This window comes from Doryrhamphus excisus, chromosome 15 (genome assembly GCF_030265055.1).
Source record: "Doryrhamphus excisus isolate RoL2022-K1 chromosome 15, RoL_Dexc_1.0, whole genome shotgun sequence".
In the NCBI taxonomy this organism is placed as follows: Eukaryota; Metazoa; Chordata; class Actinopteri; order Syngnathiformes; family Syngnathidae; genus Doryrhamphus; species Doryrhamphus excisus.
Genome location: NC_080480.1, coordinates 5,276,760 through 5,303,132, shown reverse-complemented (window position 1 = coordinate 5,303,132; position 26,373 = coordinate 5,276,760). Strand labels below are relative to the sequence as shown.

The 26,373-nt window shown below is 41.0% G+C and overlaps 1 protein-coding gene across 2 annotated transcripts; it reads left to right on the top strand.

Moving 5' to 3' along the window:
- Nucleotides 1–3,173: 3,173 nt before the first annotated feature.
- On the top strand, nt 3,174–26,358 carry LOC131103508 (ubiquitin carboxyl-terminal hydrolase 22). Of its 2 annotated transcripts, XM_058049835.1 has the most exons (14): nt 3,174–3,640; nt 4,206–4,238; nt 14,255–14,387; nt 15,281–15,394; nt 16,160–16,261; nt 17,739–17,905; nt 18,758–18,917; nt 20,233–20,341; nt 21,337–21,495; nt 22,160–22,286; nt 22,617–22,708; nt 23,175–23,237; nt 23,325–23,474; nt 24,963–26,358. In XM_058049835.1, exons 1-14 carry the CDS (start codon nt 3,521–3,523, stop codon nt 25,003–25,005), a joined length of 1,572 nt encoding a protein of 523 aa, XP_057905818.1. In that variant the 5' UTR covers nt 3,174–3,520; the 3' UTR covers nt 25,006–26,358. The 2 variants fall into 2 exon arrangements, with proteins under 2 accessions (XP_057905818.1, XP_057905819.1); XM_058049836.1 differs by lacking the exon at nt 4,206–4,238 and having other exon boundaries at nt 3,460–3,640.
- Nucleotides 26,359–26,373: the final 15 nt, after the last annotated feature.

The window sequence follows — 26,373 nt, the reverse complement described above, 5'->3', positions numbered from 1 at the left end:
GGACCCAAATCCGATCCGGAAGTAGAGACTGGACATTCCGAAGTTTCTCAAGAAGAGAAGAAGAGGTTTACGTTAGCATTGACGCCTTTCAATGCTAAGTAGTGTTAGCATTTTAGCATTAGGGTTTTACAACATTGGTAACATCTAATGTGGTTATTACACATTTTTTTTTTGGGACTACCAGTGTGTAAAAAAAATCCATATAAGGAAACCAGGCATTCTGTGACATCACAGAGAGCCAGTTATCCCAAATTTCTTTCAGGGCTTACTTCCAAATGTGCATTAAACCTCATTATCTGATACTTTGGCATCATTTAACACGAGAATACTGTATTCTAGCTACATTTATAGGTCAAAAAAATGAATAGAAAGGATAATAGGTCCCCTTTAATAATGCAGATTATTCAATCCAGGTCTTGATGACTTGACCTTCAAAGCGTGTCGACCTATATTCTGACGAAAAGAATAGATCCATCTGATGCCCGCCCGCTTGCAGCATTCACACCCTCCACACCCTCCACCTCCGCACGACCACCGCCGCAGTAGTGAAACACGTAACGGGGCAGCGCCACTGAATGCCACTAATCGGAGCAAAGCACACATAAAAGAAAATGACATATCGGTTTGTATGACCCACATTTGAGTTTGTAGGCCACATCACTGTCCTTGTGTGTCTTTCTACCGTTTGGCTCTTGTACCTGGCATTAACAGGTTTGTCGAAAAGTGGGTCATGACCAACTTCCCACACGCTCGTGGAAACGTTATTCCACTGTGATTGAATGTGAATTGACACGTGCCGCTAGTAAAGGCTGCGGAATATCCGGTTTGGCGGCCTTGCATTCATTAGCGTCATGACGGCCATGGCGTCCGGGTGACACTTTTGTGATGAGTACAAATCCACATGTGACCTTTCTAGCAATTTGTTAGAAATGTTGCCTATGGAAAAGCAGGGTCTTTTTTTTCCAGTGTGCGGTCATCCCTCGCTTTTCAAAAATGTATTAATTAATTGAATACGGCATATCATGGGTGTCACGGTGGTATAGTGGTTAGTGCGCAGACCTCACAGCTAGGAGACCAGGGTTCAATTCCACCCTCGGCCATCTCTGTGTGGAGTTTGCATGTTCTCCCTGTGCATGTGTTGGTTTTCTCCGGGTACTCCGGTTTCCTCCCACATTCCAAAAACATGCTAGGTTAATTGGTATGAATGTGAGTGTGAATGGTTGTTTTTCTATATGTGCCCTGTGATTGGCTGGCGATCAGTCCAGGGTGTACCCCGCCTAACGCCCCAAGACAGCTGGGGTAGGCTCCAGCACCCCGCGACCCTTGTGAGGAAAAGCGATAGAAAATGAATGAATGAATGAATGGCATATCATTACTTTCAAAAATATGAATATTCAAGCAAATTTGAAGTAACTTTGGTATTTGAAGCATTTTCAAGCATAAAAATGGCTACATTAAGTAAATATAAGGCATTCTGAAGGCACATTCAAAGACAGTGCAATGATATATACTTACACTGGGCACTAGGTGTCAGTCATGTTACAATAATGAATGCCTTGTTGTCACTCACTGAAGGGAAACGTTAATAAACTTATTGTCTATTAGTGCCCTGTGATTGGCTGGCGACAAGTCCAGGGTGTACCCCGCCTTTCAGCCGAAGACAGCTGGGATAGGCTCCAGCATAGCCCAATTAATATGTATAGTAATGACTGTAATATTTTATCTAACAAAAAAAATCAAATTTTTACAGGAATAAATCTTAATAGGCTGCCGAGTGGTTAGTACACAGGTCTCACAGCTAGTAGACCGGAGTTCAATTCCACCATCGGCCATCTCTGTGTGGAGTTTGCATGATCTCCCCGTGCATGCGTGGGTTTTCTCAGAGTACTCCGGTTTCCTCCCACATTCCAAAAACATGCTAGGTTAATTAGCGACTCCAAATTGTCCATAGGTATGAATGTGAGTGTGAATGGTTGTTTGTCTATATGTGCCCTGTGATTGCCTGGCCACCAGTCGAGAGTGAGTGAATGAATAAATCTTAATAATATGCACTATTAAACAGAAAAGACTTTAAAACAAAAAACAAACATTATCCTTCTTATGAAATATTTACAAAATACTTCCTTATACATCATTTTATTTTTCATGTAGCCCTTGGTGGAAAAAGTTTGGACACCTTTGGCCTACAGTACTTCAAAAGAGCAATATGTACACCAAAGGGAACATGTTGCTGCTTTATGAAAGGATGCTTTTGAATGAATCCATCAAATGCAGAGGTTCTTTCATTGAAATCTCTTTCGACACAAAGAGAGTGTTTTTATGCTCAATTCAGCCCTTAGTAAACATATTCTATGAAGACACCATCTAAGTGCAAGGGGATTTGTCTATAAAACAAGCTTGGACAAAGACGGCTATTTCTATCAGGATGATGACATGAATAGCTCCATTTTTTTTTTACCTCAAGACTCACATTGAAGCGTTAATACCTGCAAGTGTGCTGCCTCCTAGTGGCAGCAAGCAAATCCAACACCCTTTATTGCTAAATATACCGCAATACCTGCTTTACATCATAAATGTTTGTTTTATTGTTTAAAAAAAAGTAGAAACTACACACCACTACAGACACTACATATTACCGTCCTCTGAAAAGGACATTGCATTAAACAAATGAATACATTTAGATAATGTATTTAGACAATTATTTATTATTATTTAAAACATAATTCAACTTTCATTTTATCAGGAGACGAAATCACGCTGATATGCTCTATAGCCACAAGATGGCAGTCTTCAATTGTTTATTCGCAATTTGAGTAAATCAAAAGCAAGGATGATGTTTGTTAATACGTACAGCAGTTTGTCTATCGCATAAACTTAATTTGCAACGATAGCATGAAACTGATAAGTAACATTTAATAACACACGTACTTTTAAAGACGTGTTTTTACATTATGTTTTCTGAATGTTGTGGTTGGTTGAACGTTATATTCCAGATTAGCCTGATTGGGTGGTGTTTTTTTTCCTTGCTCCAACCGTGGCTGGAGTTCAAACGCCACTCGTTCGGGAGGCTTCGCACTACAAAACAAGCGTCCTCAAATGTGCGTGGTGACGTCACGACCAGTTTCCACCAATCAGGGCTCACGCTGGACGGGCATTGTGAAGCAGTAGTTGAAGCGTTAGCAAGCTAAGTGGAGAAAGAAAGCTAACTAATGGTGAGAGTGGAAGTGTTGGCTAAACGCTCATGGATCAAAAGCAACTGTCAACACAGCAACGGGAACAGACATTAAACCACCTCCATGACTCCATGAACATGTTTGCAGGGTGTTAATGAAGAGACGGTGGCTTGTCAGATGCCCGAGGAGCATTTTTTTTTGGATACTACATCCCAAACGGAAACCATTTCTGGACAGAGTTAGTTGGAGCTAGCTAGCTAGCGTCTTAAGTCAAACCCATCAATCAGGAGACTTTTACGTTGTCACCTACAACAAAAACCCCAAACAACCCGAATGTTTTGTCTGTCATGAGTCCGGCCGGGTGCTCCCATGTGAACGGTTATAAGGTGGATAACTGGAAACAAAACCTCCGCGTCATATACCAATGCTTTGTTTGGAGTGGTACTGCTGAGACCAGGAGACGCAAGGTAACAAAAACACACCGCAACTGTTCACTATGGAAAGTGTTAGCGTGCTTTTGAGAGGGGGGGGGCGCTGGGAGTGTAAATGATGCCCCCAACATTGAAGCACAATCCCTGCACCGTGCTCCACAAACAAACGTCGCTAACGGTGTTCGCCGGTCAGTAAAGCTTGAAAGGACCTAACCTGGGTGATGTGTGCTGACTTGGGTGCATTTTGCTTTGAGCGTTCAAACAACGCATCATTATTATCATCATCAAGGCCTTTACACCCCTTAGTTAGTTACACAGCTCATGTTAGCATAGGAGGCTAAAACTCCACAATTAAACAAGAGTTGCTACTTGTGGGCTAGCATAATAACATCAAATGGACCCATTGCGTCTTTACTGCATGCATGCATTGGCTTTCTTTGCCACCCACCCATCCATCCATCCATCCATCCATCCGTGTGTCTGGATGTTTAACATGGCACCACTTGCTTATTAGTTCCCTCCATTTCTTTGCTTATGTTCAGCTTTCATGTTTTTCCTAATTTAAAGTGTCAAACATTTGTATTTTGTTGTGATAAAATAGGTTCTTCAGAGTGATGCAGGATGGACAGAGCTGGTGAGTTGATGCTTATCCTCCCCTCCTCCTCCTCCTCCTCTCTTCCTCCCCTCATTCCTCTTGCATTGGTAGTTTTAATGAAATGATACAGGAGTTTGCTTGCTTTCTTACTCTCTTTCTTTCTCTTTCATACCTATACCTGTGTGCCTCATGGTCATTTCCTGTAACGGTTGCAACACTGGCTAACTTTTATGTAAATGATGTAACACAAGGAATACAGCTGTTCCGTGCAATGGTAGAGAAAGGGAGTTTACCATGTGGGGGCGTGCTGATGGATGCGGTATGTATGTATACTACAGTATGTAGCGTTGTGGCCACAACATTGGGAACACCTCCAATACACTCATTTTTGATTGACATTGTCCACAGACATATTGTATTAGGAGGAGTCCGCTGCTTAGTTTGAATTATCACTGTCCGTTTCAGAGTAGACGATCCTTTTCACATGTTCAAGGATAACATCGTCGCCGGCGTTGATCATTATCTCTCCATTTGACCACGTGTAGTTTGACTTCACTTTTCACTTTCCTTTTCTTTGACGCAGTGGCATCAGAAGAGTGTGCCTCACGCTTGGGGGGACATAATAAAGGGTAAAAAATAGTAGCCAAGGTAGCAATGCATGTTTGGTTACATTGGTCTCCAGTGTCTATGTAAGATAAGAGAAGATATGCCGTTATTCGTCCCTCAGTGGGGAAATTTACATTGCACAGCAGCAAGAGTGCAGAATCAGTTGAGCAGTACAAAATACACGATATAGAAAAATAAACAACCCAAGTATTAACAAAATCAACAGTTTTACCCAGAGTTATATACAATACAGTATGTAGATAATATGAAACGAGATATATGACTATACAGTGAGATCTTGCTAGTGACTCAATATTAGGCATTATAGAAATACTTCACATAGAACATAATATATTGCATTTAGAGTCTAAGAGTGTATAAGTACAGATGTACCTAGTGAGATGTGCTGAAAGAAAAGGAAAGCAGCAAACGTCGCCAAATCAAAATGCAGCTAAATGTTTTCGGCCAACGCAGCCAAAAGGGAACAAACGAAACACAAAACGTCCGCCGTGTTATGATATCATACTTATTTATTACAGTTTCTTATGAAAATCAGTAATAAAGATTACTTAGCAACGCTGACGTTACATCTGCTGTTAACAAATCTGTGTTGTCCGACTGTCTGTGAAGCAGTGAACGCCTCAGGCTGAGCGTTTGTATGAGTCGGGTGCTACACATGTGCGGGTACGGCTACATTGGTTGATATTCTTTTAGCTACAATTGCTGATATTCTTTTGCCGTGGTCGCATATGAAATCAAACAGTATCGGAATTGTATCTCGAAAAAGCACGTCTCGGTGCGTCCCTATTTTAACGGCGTCATCCCTACCGAGGAAAGGTTATTAGATTATCTGAAGAGGTTTGTCATGTTTGCAATGTACGGTCCACAAATCTGCAAAGTGCCGCCGTAGCACAGCGCTTGGTTGGAAATATGCCCCTTGTTTTTCAACGGGTGAGTGACGCTGTGCTCCAATACTCCACCGGTATTAATAATTGATATTTATTGTGAATGGGAATGCCAGTGGAGGGCTCGCATGAATATTCACAAGGTGGTGGTTATTTATTGTGCGTGTGCCCCTGCATATAGAGAGCTAAAGAAGGATGCGGCTGGAAGGACTCCACCAGGAAGGCATCTGTCACGTTCTCCAGGCCCCGACTTCTATAGGAATATACTGTCGCTTCCATGAAAGGGCGGGGAGGGGGCACATTTGATGTTGCTCCATTTTTTTTTTTTTTGCGTTTTTTTTGATGAATTGATGATCAGAGGAGCGAGCCCCTCGCCTTTTTTCCCTCCCCCTCAGCCTTTGCTTCTGATGGGAGAGAAATAATTGTCCCAATGTTGCCAGGAATTGATCCAATTTTAACCAAGACACTCCCTTCTCTCACGTTTCTGGCACGGGGGCTGTCACGGCGAAGCTGATTGCTTTGCCACATCAGTTCAGTTGCTTCTTCCGCCGCTCATCATCAGCACATATTGTAGCATCAAGTTCCCTCACAGCATTGATTGTTCCTCTCCCACGTGTCTTTATTGCAAGATTAGCCAGTCAAAAGAACCCACGAGAGAGACAATCTTTTTTCCAATTTGGCGTCATGGCGATAAGCTAAGCTTCATGTTCTCTGGTTTTTCCCCCTCATCCGACTACCTCGTAGATTAGCCTATTTCTTGTATACAACACATTATTTATTGCAATACTGTGCTTGTGTTATCTTAAAATATGAAAAGAATGTGTTTTGAGCCTCATTGGCTAAATTGTTAAAGGGAAACTCCTCTTTTTTCAGAATTTTCGGAACATCTTTCTCATTTCTGTGTGCTCTATATAAAATATAAAAAAGTTAAAAAGATGCAGCTAATTCAAGCACGTAATGGGACACACCTATTCTACCTACAACGCCATCCACTTCCGAAAACATCCAACAACAACAACAAAGATTTATGGTTTTATATCCATGCTGTCACCATGTGTAACAGGCACGTTCATGATAACATGACATATTTTGGTCATGAGTGTGTGTCAAGGTGTCACTATGCCAGTAAAGTAGTTATTGGGCGTAACAGTGTTAATAACAATAATAATAATAGCAATGTTGTTGTAACCTTAGCAGGCTTTATAGGTGGTATAGGTGTGTCCCGTTACGTGCATTCTTAGCTGCTTCTTATTTATTTTTTTATTTTTTTTATTTTTTATTTTTATTTATTTTTTATTTTTTTATTTTTATTTTTTTATTTTTTTGTTTTTTATTTTTTATTTTTTGTTTTTTGTTTTTTTTTTTTATTTTTTTTTTTATTTTTTATTTTTTATTTTTTATTTTTTATTTTTTATTTTTTATTTTTTATTTTTTATTTTTTATTTTTTATTTTTTATTTTTTATTTTTTATTTTTTATTTTTTATTTTTTATTTTTTATTTTTTATTTTTTATTTTTTATTTTTTATTTTTTATTTTTTATTTTTTTAAACCAAACGTCAACAGCAATACAAACTCAAACACTCAAAACAAAAAGAGGGCACTGGACATACACAGCACACAAATGGTTTGTTTTTTTGTAGCTGTTTTTATATCTTTAGAACCCACAGAAAAGACAAAGACCTGTGCTAGGTCTCACTGAAGGATTGTGGATGACGGGCAAAATTCCCCCCAAAATTGTACTTTCTCTTTAAACATTGCTGCCTTTGAGGGAGAGGCACCTCATGAAAAATGCAAAAACTGTTGTTCTAGATAAAGATGTAGTTGAAGTTCATCACTGTGGCACATGTGCCTTGGATCTGCTGTCAGCTTCCCATTCGCCGACAAGTTCCCTTTTGATTGATTCCTCCTCCTTCCCACTGGGTCACATCTCCTCCTAGCCTCGCATCCAGCTGGCCCCTCTCTTCTGACTGGCCAGGAGACACCAGAGAAGCAACACTCCTTAGCTAGCATGCTGTTTGGTGGTGGCCAGAGTCACCCAGGGATCCCTTTTGTATTACCATCTGGCTAATGAGCTGTCAATCACTCTCCAAGGTCCGGCTAGGACCAAACCCGAGAGGCAATCAATCTCCCCTCGTGTGGACACTCAATTATTCTCTTTTGTTAAAATACGGGACCCCAGGTGCCATCTTTGGTTTGGAAATGGGCCTTTGTCCTTGTAGAAAAGACAAAACGTAAAAGTGAAGCGATGGAAAATAGAAAGATCGATGGAAGAATGTCAGATCATTAATGATCTGGATTTGCTTGCTATAAAATAAATATTAAGACTGTCAAATTATTACAGTTTTCAAATGAGTTAAATATGATTAATCACAGGACAGCACGGCGGTCGTGTGGTTAGCGCGCAGACCTCACAGCAAGGAGTACCAAGGTTCAATTCCACCCTCGGCCATCTCTGTGTGGAGTTTGCATGTTCTCCCCGTGCATGCATGGGTTTTCTCCGGGTACTCCGGTTTCCTCCCACATTCCAAAACATGCTAGGTTAATTAGCGACTCCAAATTGTCCATAGGTATGAATGTGAGTGTGAATGGTTGTTTGTCTGTATGTGCTCTGTGATTGGCTGGCGAAAAGACTAGGGTGTACCCCGCCTCTGACACCGAAGATAGCTGGGATAGGCTCCAGCAGCCCCTGCGACTATTGTGAGGATAAGCGATAGAAAATGAATGAATGTAACTTAAACCAAGCTGCACGGTGAACGAGTGGTTAGTGCGCAGGCCTCACAGCTAGGAGACCCGAGTTCAATTCCACCCTCAGCCATCTCGGGGTAGTCCGGTTTTCTCCCACATTCCAAAAACATGCTAGGTTAATTGGCAACTCCAAATTGTCCATAGGTATGAATGTGAGTGTGAATGGTTGTTTGTCTATATATGCCCTGTGATTGGCTGGCCACCAGTCCAGGGTGTACCCCGCCTCTTGCCCGAAGACAGCTGGGTTAGGCTCCAGCACCCTCCGCGACCCTCGTGAGGAAAAAGCGGTAGAAAATGAATGAATGAATGAATGATTAATCACCAACTGAAGTTATCTCACATTTATCGTGGTTAATTGGTTCCAGAACGAATTTATGATAAGCGAATTTTCCACGAGGCAGGACCTGTTTATCTTACAACTTTTCCCGAAATGACCCATTTCCACGCGTGAGAAAAGCGCAGGTATGCAGCATTTTTTGCCGTGACTTCACGTTTTACAGTCACAAGGATGCGTTTAGGTACCGAAACATGGTACCGTTTATTCTTAGGCGAATCGGTACTCGATATTTGGGAGGCAGCACAGTGACCTAGTTCTTATAGCAATGTTGGCCACACAGTCAGGAGATCTGGAAGATCTGGGTTTGAATCTCTGTTGGACATCTCTGTGTGATTGAATTGTACCCATCCCTAGCTATACCCAATCAACCTATACATCCACGTGGAGTAGGACCTGGATCTATCAGGACAGCATCCCTGTACGAGTTTGAACATCTTGATGTTGTTTAAGCGGACCCATCTGTGCTGAAATGTAAGCCCAGCTTTTCGTACCTGCTTGGGAATGTTTTTTTTTATTTTTTGTATTTTTCTGCCGCATTAGTTAACCTGAATTGCATTAATACAGGCTGGTACTCTTGTACAATCGGTCAGTCTTTTTTTCTTTTAATGAGCTAGTCAGACCGGTTTATATGTGCTTATAGTAGTAATAGGCACACACTTGGACTTATGGATGGGTACAATCATGGTAAAAATACAGTACTTCATCAACAAATGAGCTTTCCCGGCTCTTTATGTGCATAGGCTGTTAAAGTGAAGCCCTCGTACGTTACCTCTAGCTGTCTATTTTTATGCACTTGTGCGTTTTTATGCATATGTGTTGCATCGTTGTTAATTTGGGTATGCGCATGTATGCCGAGAATGATGTGCCAGCTCACGCGGTGTGTGAGTCACCGCTCTCATATATCTGCGGCCCGGCGCTGTATTGACTTTATCCTCCCCTCCCCAGTCTGTTCTTTGCGGCAGAAGAAGTGTGCACTGTTGAGCGAGTAGACCTTTGTCCACATCATTATAGTTGTTGTGTCCTCCTCCTCTTCCTCTCTTCCGTGAATCTGTAGCCTGCTATACGGTGCGGCCTGGCTTTGACTGCAGATGACCGAAATACTGATGCAACAGCTTTTGACTTTGATTGATTTGAATACATTTGATCTTTTCACCCAGGTAGTTCCCGGCATTTTTCGTACGTACGTACTTCCATCAGTCAGCAGCTTTTTCCTCGAGCGGATCATTTCACTGGACATCGGCCAAAAGAATGCCTCAAAGACCGATGTTGCAGATGGAAAATGCAGTGTAGCGCATTGCAAACATGAGCCAGAACTACCTGTCTGACAGTTGTTCCTGTCATCTGAGCCACCGGCTGATCAATAGCTCCTCTCAAGGAACATTAGACGCTCATGGTGAAGAAAGACCCAGAGAAATACACAAGACAGGGGACAAGAGATGACTCAAAATTGGGGGTGTCACAAGATCTCGCAAGATTAAAACGTGACAAGATTTCTCTTTTGAGCAAAAAAAAAAAAAAATTCTTATGGGCATTTGGCCTGGAATGATAATAAATAAATAAATTTATATAAATTATTTATATAAATAAATATGAATTAATTATATAAAATAATAATAATATTATTATATAAATTATTATTTAAAAAATATTATATAAATTAATGTAAACAAATTAATAAATTAATCACAAGACGCTGAACGAGATTGGGTATATGAGAACCAGACGTGATTTTAATATTGCTATTAAGAAAAGTACAATGACAGCGAAAAATACATGACAATTAAGGGTGCCACGAGACACGATGTATGAGATTTTAACATTACTTTGAACAAATTCGACTTACTGGCTCGTTTAAGTCTCAATTTGTTCATTATTAATATTCCCTCCCATACGGGGACTGTGGTATCTTTTTTTCCTTCTCATTTCTGGTACATTACCCTGCATTGCTCCTAATGAGGCTTCCTTGCTGCACTGTGTGTGTGTGTGTGTATGTGTAATGTAAGCTGCCCCGCCTCTCTCCACAGATACAAAGTACAACTGACAAGGTCTCACTCCATTGTTCTATGGAAACCAAAAGCGGGGTACACCCCGGACTGGTGGCCAGCCAATCACAGGGCACATATAGACAAACAACCATTCACACTCACATTCATACCTATGGACAATTTGGAGTCGCCAATTAACCTAGCATGCATGTTGTTGGAATAATTTTACTTTATTTTAGTTTTATTGTGTGCGAGACACATTTTTGTAATTTGTATGGAAAATGTTCCCGGTTGTAGACAAACAACCATACACACTCACATTCATACCTATGGACAATTTGGAGTTGCCAATTAACCTAGCATGTTTTTGGAATGTGGGAGGAAACCGGAGTACCCGGAGAAAACCCACGCATGCACGGGGAGAACATGTAAACTCCACACAGAGATGGCCGAGGGTGGAATTGAACTCAGGTCTCCTAGCTGTGAGGCCTTCGTGCTAATCACTCGTCCACTGTGCAGCCCACATGGCTTATCGCAAGACTTTTTTTACTGAACAAGATTGCACCCTTAACTTTATATCCAAAGGAATTCTGGAACATTCACTGGTTTGTTTCCTCCAGAGCACAGCAGCATACTTTAGTTAACACGCTACTTATCTTTGAGTTGGTAATTGGTGTGAAAAGCTTGCAAAGTGCCGATTATCTTGGCAGTCTGTACTTGTTGGATATTCCCCACATTAGCTGTGCTTCAGTGTCGTTGCCCATCCTTCCCAAACCGGTCCCAGCTGGCTGGCAAACAGTACAATATCAAATAAAAACTCAGCTTAGCGTCGGCTAGGCCGAGTATCCTCTGTAGCGCAGTGTCATCACTATTTAGCCCACACCCCACCGAGGCTCAGTCAACACACCAACTGGTGTGTGAGTTTTGCTGTGCCCGTCATGACGGGCGACGCGTTATGGAAATGACGCGGGCTGACTTCATGCGTTAAATACCGCGATACAAGCGAAGGATGCGTCTTAAATATACTCTGCCCACTGCTCTTATAGATATGCGCGGGACTGTTCTTTTTTACACACCCACCCACTTGCGCACAATTTCCAATTTCCAATCCGCCCACTCGCACAGATGAGCCATTCCTGCACACCGCTCCAATCGTTGCTATTTGTGTTTTAATGCATTCTTTATGTTCAGGGCTACACAAAAACCGACATGTTTATTCCCCGCGACATCTTCGCCATTTCACATTTCGAAGATCAACAACAACAGGTTTTTGTTTCCGGTTCAATAAGCTGACAATAAGCTGTTGTAGTCGTAACCCATGCTAAGCTGACGTGGTCCATGTCTGAATTATTGTCATATTTTTACAGATGTTTTTCAGAAGCTGACATTTATTTTTGTACCTGAACTAGCAGGGCAGTGAATGCCGCATTGTGAATTTGCGCGGATAGCTGAAATGGTCTTAAAATTCAGCAGTGTAGTGAAGTTGTAGCATGTAGCATGTAGCATGCACTTGGTAGTATGCACTAGGTCAGGGGTGTAATGAGGGTCACATACAGAAAATGAAAGAACCCAAAACAAAACACCAACATCTTATCTCTATTGTAGATGACAAAGTGTAATATCTAATAATATATCTGCGCTATATATTAATTTTCTTCCTCATGTTTATTCTGACAAACCTCCATCTTCCTCTTTGGGTCTTCAATGTTGCATTTTGTGTTCCCATTCCTCACACTTTTTGTCTACTTTGTTGCGTACATGTCCTCCTAGGGTGAAGGAAGTGAAACCGACTCGTTTTTTTTTTTTTCCACGACAATAATAACGGTCATTGTTGGGGCCTGGTGTCAGTATACGGTGTATCATCTCTGCTGTCAAACCATAGCGAAAAGCAGACAATACAGTGTGGGGTTGTGGAGTTGGTGTCCATTAGCTTATGCTGCGCTGCGTAGGCGTGTGCGTCTGTGTTATGATCTAGTTTCTTTTACACTGTGCACCAGAAAGTGAAACCTTGTCAAACTACTGCAAAGATCACTTTTCTTCTTCTTCTTTCTTTTTCTTCTTCTTCCATGGCTGCTGTTATGATTCAGGCTTTGCTTCCTCAAAGCAGCAATGCACCCAGCTATAAAGTAGATCCCCCGCAATGGCAATTTTATAACTGATATTGGTAATGGTAATAGTTTAATTTCATTTGAACATGCAGCAGATTACAATTGAATGCATCCCATAATCAGTTCACAGTTCCACATGTCCAAAAGGAGTAGGAAGAAGCAAAGCTTATTAAATCCTACCCCTCCATCTGGTACTTTTACAATCAGTAACTGTTACATTTGTTCACTTCCTGCTTTCCATAATACAGTTTAAGTTTTTTTTTGTTTTAATAATGACCATACAATGACATAATGTGTACCATAGTAAGTGTCAATATAGTGATATATATAGCACATCATGACTGGTTCAAGACTCTTCATCCTTGTATTTAGCAAACATCAACTGCTTGTATTGTTTCTTGAATTGGCTCAGTTCCTTACTCAGTCCATTTCGTAGTTTGATTCCACATACTGAAATGCTATGGCTTTTTAACGTAGTCCTAGCATAGAAGTGTTTCAAATTTAATTCTTCCCTAAGATCATATTTCTCCTCTATTGTAGAGAAGTATTGGATGACATTTTTAGCCTTATGCATCATTTTAGCTGTTTGAAGATGAACTATATCAGCAAGTTTAAGTATTTGTGATTTTAGAAATAAGGAGTTAGTATGTTCTCTGTAGGCGGCATTATGAATTATCCTCACTGGCCTTTTTTGCAGTACATTTGCAGAACAAATTTAGCTTTGTTCCAATATTGAAATATTTCTGGCCACCTTATGTTGTATATTTGTAATATGAGGTTTCCAGCTCATATTTTCATGTATTGTGATCCCCTATTGTGATATTACTTGCATATGAAAGGAAAACTGCACATTTTTTTAAATTTTGCCCATCATATATTGACTGATGCAAATTATAATCACAAAATCAATCAAATCAATTGAATTTTTTGGCTAATCTTATTATTAGACGCTGTCGAGCAAAACAAGTTTGATGCATTGTGGTCTTTGTGGAGCATGCATTTTGTCTAGTGGTCGTCCCAAGTTTATTTTTTTTATTTACATTCCAAAACCGGTCAGATCCGTAGACCAGAGGTCACGTTTGAAGCTCGGTCCTCAAGCCCCTCCATCCTCCTACAGTCCCACTCGTCTTGTGACTACCATGCATCTGGGTTTTGGACTCAGCCCGAGTCATCTTCAGTCTGTCAGGGCTAACTATACAACCCCGATTCAAAAGGAAGGCGGGCGGCCGTGCTCGCTTACGGCTATTATGGCTCATGTCTTCACGCCCCGAATTGTGCCGTCCTGTCCTATCCTGCCCCCAGAACCCCCCCCATGTCCCTAACCCAAACCTTTTCCCCCCTTCCTTCTTGTGTGTTTCCTTTTCCCAGGCCAAGTCCTGTATCTGTCACATGTGTGGCGCCCATCTGAACAGACTCCACTCTTGTCTCTACTGCGTCTTTTTCGGCTGTTTTACCAAGAAGCACATCCACGAGCACGCCAAAAACAAGAGACACAATCTAGGTAAGCCACGCTCCATCCCGACATTCCCGTCAATCAAACAGTCACACGTGGTCGTGTCGGCCATGACACGCTGCAGTTATTGTGGCTGATGGATTACAGTCTTTTTCTCCGTCATTTCTCCTGAGTAGACGGGAAGCCAAGCCACTCTCCGACCGCAGCACATTACCCTTTCAGATTGGAACCCCTCAACCGGCAGCCTTTTAAGCCCCCTCCCAACCCTCCTTTCTTGTCACTTTACGTTCCAAATCCAAATTTCCTTTTGACGAACGGGAGCGTGAAAGACTCAAAACCGCAATTACATGCACGAACCGGTTGCACATCTTGAGCTTTGTGTTTTCCCAAAAAACGTGAATATGTCTGAGTAGACTAAAAATAGGTTGTCACGGCAACATCGCCAGGAGTATTGCTGCTGCAGAGTTTGAACGCCGTGCAGGCTGGCTTGTTATAGCTGGAAAGCCAGGTGACAACAGGAGGCACCTATTCTATTTGGATGGAAATATTGTGCTATGTGAGACATTCAGGCCTGGAGAAAATAACAACAAATTGTCGGGCCAGATGAAATCCGTTCCCAAACTGCTTTTTTTCCCAGTTTCAATCATTTTAAAATTCAATTTTTAGCACTTTTTACCAGCTTAGACTGTGTACTTTTCGGATAGTAAATAAAATGTCTGCTAATGAACTTCAAAAATGCTTCCATTTATTGGTTAGTGGCGGTCCGCCGGGGAAATACTTCCCCACATGAACCTTCCTATGTTGCGTTTTTATTGGCCAATTTCTCGATTCCGGCCGCAGTTCCGTCACCTCTGAAATCGTAGGCCTCCAAGCAAAGACCTCAAGCCCTTTTTGTGTGTGACTGTGCTCTAACGATCTCTCTTTCTCCTCCCTTCTTCCAGCTATAGACTTATTATACGGCGGAATATATTGTTTTGTGTGTCAAGACTATATATACGACAAAGAAATGGAGCAGATTGCCAAAGAGGAACAGAGGAAAGCCTGGAAGTTGCAAGGTATATAGATCATATAATATTTTCTCTCACAGAGAGAAATGAATTGTTGTATTATGAGAATTAAGTTGTTTTTTTAATGAGTGAATGTCAAAAATTCTCATACAAACAAATTATAGTCAAACAGCCTCTGTTTCTCACAATACAAAAAAAGTAGAAATTGTATGAAATACAAATTTATATTTTTTATAAATATAATATATAATTATAAATTTATAAATATAATATATAATTATAAATTTATATATATAATATATTTTATAATATATAATTATAATTTTATAAATATAATATATAATTATAAATTTATATATATAATATATAATATATTTTATAATATTATATAATATATAATTACAATATATAATTATAATTGTATATATATAATATTTTATATAATATATAATTATAAATTTATAAATATAATATATTTTTTGGTCATTTCAGTAATTTATATTTTTTATAAATATAATATATAATTATAATTTTATAAATATAATATATAATTATAAATGTATATATATATAATATATAACATATTTTATAATATATAATATATAATTACAATATATAATTATAAATTTATATATATAATATATTTTATAATATATTATATAATTACAACATATAATTATAAATTTATATATATAATATATAATATATAATTATAATTTTATAAATATAATATATAATGTATTTTTTGGTCATTTCAGTGAGGCTCACTTTGACAGCATCTCATTTTTTTCCTTTCTCCTCGTGTGTCCTCAGGCATCGGTGAGAAATACACGACGTGGGAGCCCACCAAGCGGGAACTAGAATTATTACGACACAATCCAAAGCGGAGGAAAATCACGACAAACTGTACCATAGGTGGGCCACTTTAGCTTATAACGTTGCTCCTCGCCATTCGTCCGTGATTCAAGCCTTTTGAGGCTGTGGTGTTTACGTGTGCATGCACACCAAGACCAGTCTAAACAACTTAGTGCCTTGCCGTCTCCCCCCTCGCCCTGCCCTCCCTCAATAAAAAGAGTCCAAACCTCGCTCGGTTGGATTGCCCCCAAAACCTTGCTGTGTCTCACCTGCTCGATTGGCCGTGACGGGAAAACTGAAGCTCGCTAAATGAATCCATTCACAACCTTGGCTTCTCCTCCAGGATTCCCACAGTTCAAGCTGGCTGAGACTTGCTGCAACACGACTGTATTTTCTTACATTTCCAGCTTTAAAAAAAAAAACAACACTCCGCTCCTATTACTAGCACTAGGCTTCCACACAAATCATGTCCATTACACCTAAACTCCACACTTATCTATCTCCATATGTTGTTTGTTCACACTGGAATTAGAGGGAAAAACGCCATATTTAGGAGTGTAAACAACATGGGAGAAAATCCTGGTTTGCGCATCGGCTGCTTCATTTTGGGTTATTGTGGTTGAAAAATATGCATAAATGTTATGTATCTTGCCCTAAATTAAGCATTTTCAAGCATAACAATGGCTAAATGTAGTACAAAAATGAATTTAAGGCATTCAGAAGACATGATTCATTCATTTTCTACCGCTTATCCTCACGAGGGGCACAGGGGGGTGCTGGAGCCTATTCCAGCTGTTTTTGGGCGAGAGGCGGGGTACACAGGCGGGGTACACATATAGACAAACAACCATTCACACTCACATTCATACCTATGGATAATTTAGAGTCGCCAATTAACCTAGCATGTTTTTGGAATGTGGGAGGAAACCAGAGTACCTGGAGAAAACCCACGCATGCACGGGGGAGAACATGCAAACGCCACACAGAGATGGCCGAGGGTGGAATTGAACCCTGGTCTCCTAGCTGTGAGTTCTGCGCGCTAACCAGAAGACATGATATGTAGTATTCTGGTCACTAGGTGAGACACTAATGTTACTGTAACATTGGGTGAGACACACAAGCACCAGTCAAGCAGGCTTTTTATTGCGCTCACGACGGGTACAATAATCGCTAACAGGGGCCACTGTTGGTGGCCGTAACCCTAGCCAAGATACAACTCAACTCTGATGTCACTTCCTGTCGTGCTCGGCTCCTGTAGCACCATAGCATGTTAGTCTTGTGTTCTCTTATGTTTACTATGTTAGTTAATAAGCGTGTAAAGGTGACTATAGGGGTGTTATGTCATGTGTAGAGGGCTCTACTGCAAAAAAGTGTTATAAATCATACTGTGTACATGTGTGTGTTTGTTTAGCAAAGCAGTTTATTGGAAAGGATGAAACAACATCCCTGGAGCTAATGGACTGGCTGTGTTGTTTTCACCCTAAGTCCTCACGTCCTTGTCTGCTCTCTCGTCTTGTGCCCCCTCTTTGTCGTGCAGGTTTACGAGGTTTAATAAATCTGGGCAACACTTGTTTCATGAACTGCATCGTCCAGGCCCTCACGCACACGCCGCTGCTGCGAGACTTCTTCCTCTCCGACAGACACAAATGCGAGATGCAATCCAACTCCTGTCTGGTGTGCGAGATGTCACAGCTCTTTCAGGAGGTACGGCAAATGAAGCTAAATAAACGTGCATGCAATGACTATGCATACTGACTAATTATGCAGCATGTACTGTACATCCCAAAGTTGAGTTTTTTTTTTTTTTTGCTGCGCCATAAGTCATTGACTCTGCAGGTTATGCAATGGCCGCTTGTTCTGCTCCCACACTGCCTCGTTTTATTTTTTTCCCTCTCACACCCTCTCACTTTCCTGTATATATGGGCTCGCAGATGGCAAGTGGCGCGAGAATGATTTGAGTCATCGCCACACACACACACACACACACACACTCTCCACAACTCACACATACGCATCCCTGCCTTGTCTCACTTGGCTGAGCCGTAATCGCTCACATCCATCATCACCCAGGGAGGCAGAACTCTTGATTGAGTATTGAACTGTGCCTGTGACACAAAACACAGGCTCATTCACACCTTTAAGAGCAAGCAAAAAAAAAAAAAAAAAACAAGAATCCTCCTTTTTTTTTTTTTTTGCCACTTCACACATCTTTCCGACACACTTATCCTGTCCCGAATTTTACCTCGCTCACCTCTTAACACACCTGCGTAGTGTCAGACCAGCAGACGTCTCCTGGCTGAGAGCGCGGCGCCATTCGGAAATCCCATCTTTGAACAGCTGCCTTCTCCATCATCAGCCTCCTAGCTAACTAGAATACATTTGAAAAATGTTGGGAAATTTAGGAAATATTAGGAAAAAGTTTCAATGTGACTATAATAAAGTCAAAATAACAGTTTAGAGGTGAAAACAACATGAAAAGTACCCGCATGGACAAGACGCCCTCGTTCCTCTCCATTGTTTTGTCAATCACACCCATTCGTCTTCTTCCTCTGCCAGTTCTACTCGGGCCACCGGTCGCCTCACATTCCCTTCCGACTGCTGCACCTGGTGTGGACTCACGCACGCCACCTGGCCGGCTACGAGCAGCAGGACGCCCACGAGTTCCTCATCGCGGCGCTGGACGTTCTCCACAGGCACTGCAAAGGGGACACCATCAGTAAGTCGACTTCCGCACTGATAGCATCCTGCTAACTATGGATGGGTTTAACTTGGATGCACAGGCTGAGCGGACGAATTTGGAACCCCCAAAATAACATAAATAGATGATAGTTGCATTATACAGTATTCAATTAATACAGGGGTGTATAGGTTGTTTTTTTATGAACCCACGGCACATTGGAAAAATAATATTGGACTAAAAAACAGCAATAAAATAAAGAATCCAACAAGAGCCAAATTGGAAAATGTTACAATTTTACAAGAATTATAAAGTAATGTAATATAATGGTTTTATTTCATTTGAACATGCATCAGATTACAATTGAATGCATCACATAATGAGTTCACAGTTCCACATGTCCAAAAGGAGTAGGAAGAAGCAAAGCTTATTAAATCCTACCCCTCCATCTGGTACTTTTACAATCAGTAACTGTTACATTTGTTCACTTCCTGCTTTCCATAATACAGTTTAAGGATTTTTTTTTGTATATAATAATGTACCGAAGTACGAAGTGATATGACCATCCAATGACCATCCAAAGTGTCAATATAGTGATATATATAGCACATCATGACTGGTTCAAGACGCTTCATCCTTGTATTTAGCAAACCAATTACATTTTTAGGTAATTGGTTATTTTTAGCCTTATGCATTATTTTAGCTGTTTGAACATTAACTATATATATACAGCAAGTTTAAGTATTTGTGATTTTAGAAATAAGGAGTTAGTCAAAATATTATGAGGAAAAACATGTATGCTAGCTAGAAAGTGTCATATTTTTTCAAGAAAAATGTAGTAATATAAAATATATATAAACACAATTTTACTAGAATATATTAGAATGTATTATTTTAAAAGTCAGACTTAATGCGTTGTCTGTGCGACACACAGCTGCAGATGTCTGCTGGAGACGACTGTGCCTTAAAGAGACAAATTGCCTCACGGCGGCAGCTCCTGTTGTGTTGCAAATAGTCCCTTTCAATAATAATAAGATATTTGAGAGGTTTGATTTGAACAGCTTCTGCAATTCTGGTCACTTTCTTGTCATTGCGGGGTGATGGTGGGACCCCCAGCCAAACCAGTTGACAACAACTGGTTTACATAATATCAAAGTGGCTCTTGCATGTACATGTGTACCGAGGCAACCATGTGAAGAATGGGCTTGGACCACGGCCTGCCGCCATTGGCTGTCCATAGTTAGTCAGGAAGCCTGACATGGGTTCTCAGGACAGTGAGAAAGCGACGCTGAAGAGGCTGTTTGTGTTATCCGTGTGTGAGCGTGTGCATTGATGCCAGGTATTCTCTCTCCAGGAGACAACGACAACGGGAAGAAGGCCAATAATCCAAACCACTGTAACTGCATCATTGACCAAATCTTCACCGGGGGGCTCCAGTCGGACGTTACCTGTCAGGTTTGCCAGTAAGTGTGAAGCGGCGAGGAGAGATAACACACACTCCATCACAACAAACGTTTATTGATTCATCTCCTAACACCCCCCACCCCCCCAACATCACCAGCTGCCCCGTGTCCTTCCCTTTATACGTGAGGGCCTGGTCCCTAAAGACTTGGCTCTGGTGTGGTTGTGGTGGTGGGGGGGTTGTCTAGACAGCAGCTCTACTCAAGCGTTGGTTGCCTCCCCCAGAGCCGCTCTGTCACATTAACACCAGCACGCTGCACTGAACTGCAAAAGCACCTCAGCCGCACCCAAGCTCCCTCGCTCTCAACTGCTGATGCGGATCTAGCGGGGTGGGGGGGGCACACACTTTTGTGTTATGTCCCCCGCCAGCATAATCATTAAAAAAATCTCATCAGATATACCCGGGTCATTGTAGAGTGGATTATTTGACTGCTAGAGGTAAAAAAAAGGTGCCTTTGGTTGTTTTTGCGCATGAGCACTGCTATTCCTTGTTTACTTCAGTGGCCACCTGCTGGTTGCTGTCGGTATTACTGCGCCATGACTCATCTCATCATTGCACAGCCATAAAGCGTATTACTGCAAGCCCTTTGCATGCAACATACAGTACATAGACACATTTGGATATTTTTATATATTTTTTATTATTATCATTTGTCCAAATATATCCTTTTACGCTGCGTGCTGTTTATGTCGGACGCCAGCTGTAGTCTGTCACCGTCATTGGCTTTTTACGACACCACTATATCGCAAATGGAGGGCCATAATATCAAACAGTCATGTATTCAGCACCCGGCCTGCTCAAACAAAAAAAAAACACCACGCCGCGTTGGGTTCAAGCGGTTACCGCTCATGTCATCATTCTCTCATCAGGCCCTCGTAATAATGCGCCACGTAGCCCAGGACACCCGTAACTGCACGCTATACTCCTCCACCCTTATAATGTCAGCCATATAACTCATGTGGTCCTCGCTCTCGCGCTTCTCTCTCTCGTCTCCAGTGGTGTTTCCACGACGATAGACCCCTTCTGGGACATCAGTTTGGACCTGCCCGGCTCATCTACGCCTTTCTGGCCCCTCAGCCCCGGAGGGGATGGCGGCACGGTGAACGGGGAGAGCCACCAGTCGGGGTCCACGACGCTCACAGACTGCCTGCGCAGGTACATTTTCATACCAAGCTGCCAAATATACATTTTGTAGGCCAAATTTGTGTACTTTTTTTGCTAGTACGCATGTGAAATGTGTCTTAAATTGTGTACTTCATGGTCTTTAAAAGTTTGAAATTGAACCTGCTGAAGCCTGTAGAAAACCTGAATTCACGGCAGGTCAAAAAGCTTTTGAAAAAATGAAAAACAAGCAATTATGAATCTGAGAGAAGATGGAAAATGAATCAAAACCGTTACACAACATCGGTCTTAGCCTGCCCAACCATTTGGTATGTCCAATACTTCGTTAGGGCACTTTATTATCTCCTCATCTCCTTTGCTTGCCTCCTTCATCACCCTAATTTCTATCACCAATGAGCTCTCCACCTCTCACTCACGCCATTGCTCCTCCTCCTCCTTTGCCATTCTCTTCCATTTGACTTTTTCCCTCCTCTCTTGCTGCAGCTCCTCACACACACACACACACACACACACCCTTTCGTCGCTGCAGCAAACTATTAAAGCTACAGGGCTGGTCGGCGCTGTTGCCATGGTGATAGAGGTGTTGGCAACGCCAGCGAGGCCGTGGCTTAGGGGATGCACCAAAATCTCCTGCAGGGGGAGAATCGAATGCAAGCAGAACCCTCTTCTTAACCCCCTCCCCTTTTTTTTTTTGCAGGTTTACGCGGCCGGAGCACCTCGGAAGCAGTGCCAAGATCAAGTGTGGCGGTTGCCATAGTTATCAGGAGTCCACCAAACAGCTGACGATGAAGAAGCTGCCCATTGTAGCGTGTTTCCATCTCAAAGTGAGTCAGGCATCAACGTCATTCCCGACCCTGCCGATTGGACGCCGCGCGTCTTTTTCAAGTCCATTTGTTGGCGAACCATTGGCAGAGCACCACCATGTTTTATTTATTGCACAATATCGGACGCTCATTATATATTTATGCTATTCAGAGGAACAGACAGTCCAAAAAAGATGCTCTTTGAATAAATGTGGGTGTGTTCCTATTATCTTCTCATGAAAAAGGCAGCGAAACACAGATTTAAAAACATGCTGTGCTGTATTGAAACCATTTTTTTTTTCTATATCCCCCCCCATACCCTGTTCTCCCATTTCCTCCGACCATCTCCAGCGGTTCGAGCACTCTGCCAAACTGCGGAGGAAGATCACTACGTACGTTTCCTTCCCTCTAGAATTGGACATGACGCCCTTCATGGCATCCAGGTGGGACTCGTCACACCCCCACCCACGCTCCTTTATTAATAAATGCAATACATTCACATCAAATATGCACGTCACATGTCACATATGGAATAGTGTGTTTGAGATCAATCCGAGTATTCTACCAAAAAATTTCTACATTTTTACATATTTTTTTTATATGATGAAAATATGATTCGATTTAACTTATGACAATCTATAAATAATTCAATATTATAAAATAATACATCTTGAGCGTTATTTTCGTGTGTCTAATATTGTGGCGCGTGCATGAGTGTCAGTGGCGCGTGCACCGGCGCAGCCCCACCCCTGCACGGGAGCGTTCATTCATCTGTTTGGAGGACACTCGAAAAGAGGCTCGTGCGCCACGCCGTCACACACTTTACACAATCCTGACATCTAGCGGCAGCTCCACAGCACTGCGGCACGTGACGCCAAAAAAAGCAAACCTCTCCTGTCTCTCCCCCAGCAAAGAAAGCAGAATGAACGGCCAGTATCAGCAGACGTCTGACGTCTTAAACAACGACAATAAGTGAGTAGGGATCAGATAGGGGCTTTTATCTGCACGTAGGAGAGAGAGAGAAAGAGAGAGAGTCGTAATCTGTTTTACTGGTTTCAGGTATTCCTTGTTTGCCGTGGTCAACCACCAGGGCACGCTAGAGAGCGGCCACTACACCAGCTTCATCCGCCAGCACAAGGACCAGTGGTTCAAATGTGACGACGCCATCATCACCAAGGCCAGCATTAAGGATGTACTTGATAGTGAAGGGTGAGTCTGCCTTCTGGATCCTGGAGTCTTACTGGGCCGGGCATTTCTCTTATCAAAAGCCAAACAAACCACAAAACACACTTCTGAATAGTAGTGGTAGTTCATTTCCATATGAAATAATTAATCATAATTAATCATGAAATTGTCAAGTCATGGGGAAATATCTCAAAGCATATTTAACGTTTAACATTGATTGAAACAAATGAGTTAAATTGTCTATTAATTACGAAAAAAGTCATATTTAACCAATTTATGAATATTATATATTAAGTATGTACTTGATAGTGAAGGGTGAGTCTGCCTTCTGGATCCTGTAGTCTTACTTTGCCGGGGCATTTTTCTTATCAAACAAACCACAAAACACACTTCTGAATAGTAGTAGTAGATCATTTCCATATGAAATAATTAATCATAATTAATCATGAAATTGTCAATTCATGGGGAAATATCCCAAAGTATATTTAACATTGATTGAAACAAATGTGTTAAATTGTCTATTAATTACGGAATAAGTCATATTTAAACAATGTTCATTTCCAGATTACATAATTAATCATAATTAATCATGAAATTGTCAGTTCATTCTTAAAGTATATTTAACGTTGATTGAAGCAAATGTGTTAAATTGTCTATTAATTACGAAATAAGTCACATTTAACCAATGTTCATTTCCATATGAAATAATTAATCATAATTAATCATAAAATTGTCAATTCATGGGGAAATATCTCACAGCATATTTAACGTTGATTGAAACAAATGTGGTAAATTGTCTATTAATTACGAAATAACTCATTTTTAACCAATTTTCATTTCCATGTGAAATAATTAATCATAATTAATCGTGAAAATTGTCAATTCATGGGGAAATATCTCAAAGCATATTTAACATTGATTGAAACAAATGTGTTAAATTGTCTCTTAATTCCGAAATAAGTCATATTTAACCAATGCTCATTTCCATATGAAATAATTAATCATAATTAATCATGAAATTGTCAATTCAGGGGGAAAATATCCCAAAGCATATTTAACATTGATTGAAACAAATGTGTTAAATTGTCTATTAATTACTAAATAAGTCATATTTGATATTAATTAATTACGAAATAACTCATATTGTCAAAATTCATATTGAAAATTGTCAATTCATGGGGAAATATCTCAAAGCTTATTTAACATTGATTGAAACAAATGTGTTAAATTGTCTATTAATTACGAAATAAGCAATATTTAACCAATGTATTAACATTATATTTAATATTTATTATATATATATATATATATATATATATATATATATATATATATATATATATATATATATATATATATATATATATATTACATATTAAATTTATATATAAATAATATATTGATGTCATGGATGACTGTCAATCAAGTCCCTTTGAAGTATGGGAGGGGGGGCTGGGTTATGTTGACACGGACTCATCAATGTCAATCCCCTGTTTCCGCCCCCAACTGCAGGTATCTCTTATTCTACCATAAACAGTTCCTGGAGTACGAGTAGCTCCGCCCCCCCCGCCCCCCTCCGCCTTGGTGACCACTGACCATGAAGAACCACTGAGGGGGTGGGGGGAAAGGGGGGAGAGGGGACACACAAACCTACCTGAAGTACGTGACTGACTCAGCCAGGCTGCCCCCCTGCTGCTGCTGTTTGGGGGGTGGGGGGGGTGACATACAAAACGGCATAAAACTAAGACATAAAGGCATGGTGTGATGTCACACAACCTTATCAACGACAACAACCAGAAAAAAAAAGCACTGAGTTCCTTCTTGGCATCTACTTGACAAAACTGAATGAAGAGGAGGACGGAAGAAGCCCCGCCTCCTTTACCCTCTGCTTTTTGCTGCAGGGGGCGGAGTCCACGGGCACATCTGGGTTGTTAAGAAGTTCAGTATTCTGACACCCACCCCCACCCTTCCCTATCAACCCCCCCCCCCCCCCCCCCCCTCACCCCCCATGGTGCTCTCGTCTCAACTGACCAAGCATTTAACTCTGGAGGTCGTCATTATGCATTACGGGAAAGCAAAAAAAAAAAAAAAAGAATGAAATCAGTGTATTAAGAACTTTGCAAGAGCATTTTTATGGATATGGATTATCACATGAATGGATTTTTTTATTTTTTATTTTTGGAAGACAGGGCAGGAGCCAAGAGACGCCTGTTGCTAAGGGAAGCGCTACCATGGAAACCAAACCCATCATTTACTGTCTCCATTCTTTTTTGTGTGGTTGAGGGCAGGGATTATCTACCTTTTTAGCACTCATGGACATTTTTTTTTATTTGAGGATTTGTTTACTACTTTTTAAGTTTTTTTTTTGTTTTTTTTTTTAATTTTCAGTACAGTCATGTCTCTCGCTGTCCTGTTACTGGAAATTGTTTTTTGGACGTATTATACTTTCATTCTTGTGGAATTGTTGGTATATAATGATGGTGCTGATTAAAAAGGAAGCTGTCAGTGGACCGTAAGAGGAGCCTGAGGATTTCATGTGGCGTTCATGGCCGCTGCTTGTGGTTCCCATCATCATCATGGGAGCCCGCAGCTTCCTGCGTTCATTGGTGGAAGTGGGTCCCGCCAGGTCTACGGGAGCTAATGTTGCGTATTTAAGCAGGTTATGTTGCACGTGCTTGACCCAGGTTGGTGATAACATCTCCATGGCAACGGTGTGGCATGTAGTACGAGGTGATGTCGCAGTGCAGTGCAATAAACACGCCGCTCTTGCGCCGCTCGTGTTTTCCAGGAACTCAACGCGGCGTTTTAGCGACACCTAATGGCCAAATTGGGAAATGCAAGGCACAACTCACAAGTTAAATCACTAAAAATTATTTTAAAAATATATATATCCTACTCAGATATTTTCTTCAAAAAAATAAAA

What these genes read in the sequence shown, in the direction of transcription:
- LOC131103508 (XM_058049835.1), top strand. Translation starts at nt 3,521, where the DNA reads ATGAGTCCGGCCGGGTGCTCCCATGTGAACGGTTATAAGGTGGATAAC. An exon ending in GAAAGCCTGGAAGTTGCAAG is followed by an intron (nt 15,395 to 16,159) that starts GTATATAGATCA and finishes GTGTGTCCTCAG; the next exon opens with GCATCGGTGAGAAATACACG. An exon ending in CTGCAAAGGGGACACCATCA is followed by an intron (nt 18,918 to 20,232) that starts GTAAGTCGACTT and finishes TTCTCTCTCCAG; the next exon opens with GAGACAACGACAACGGGAAG.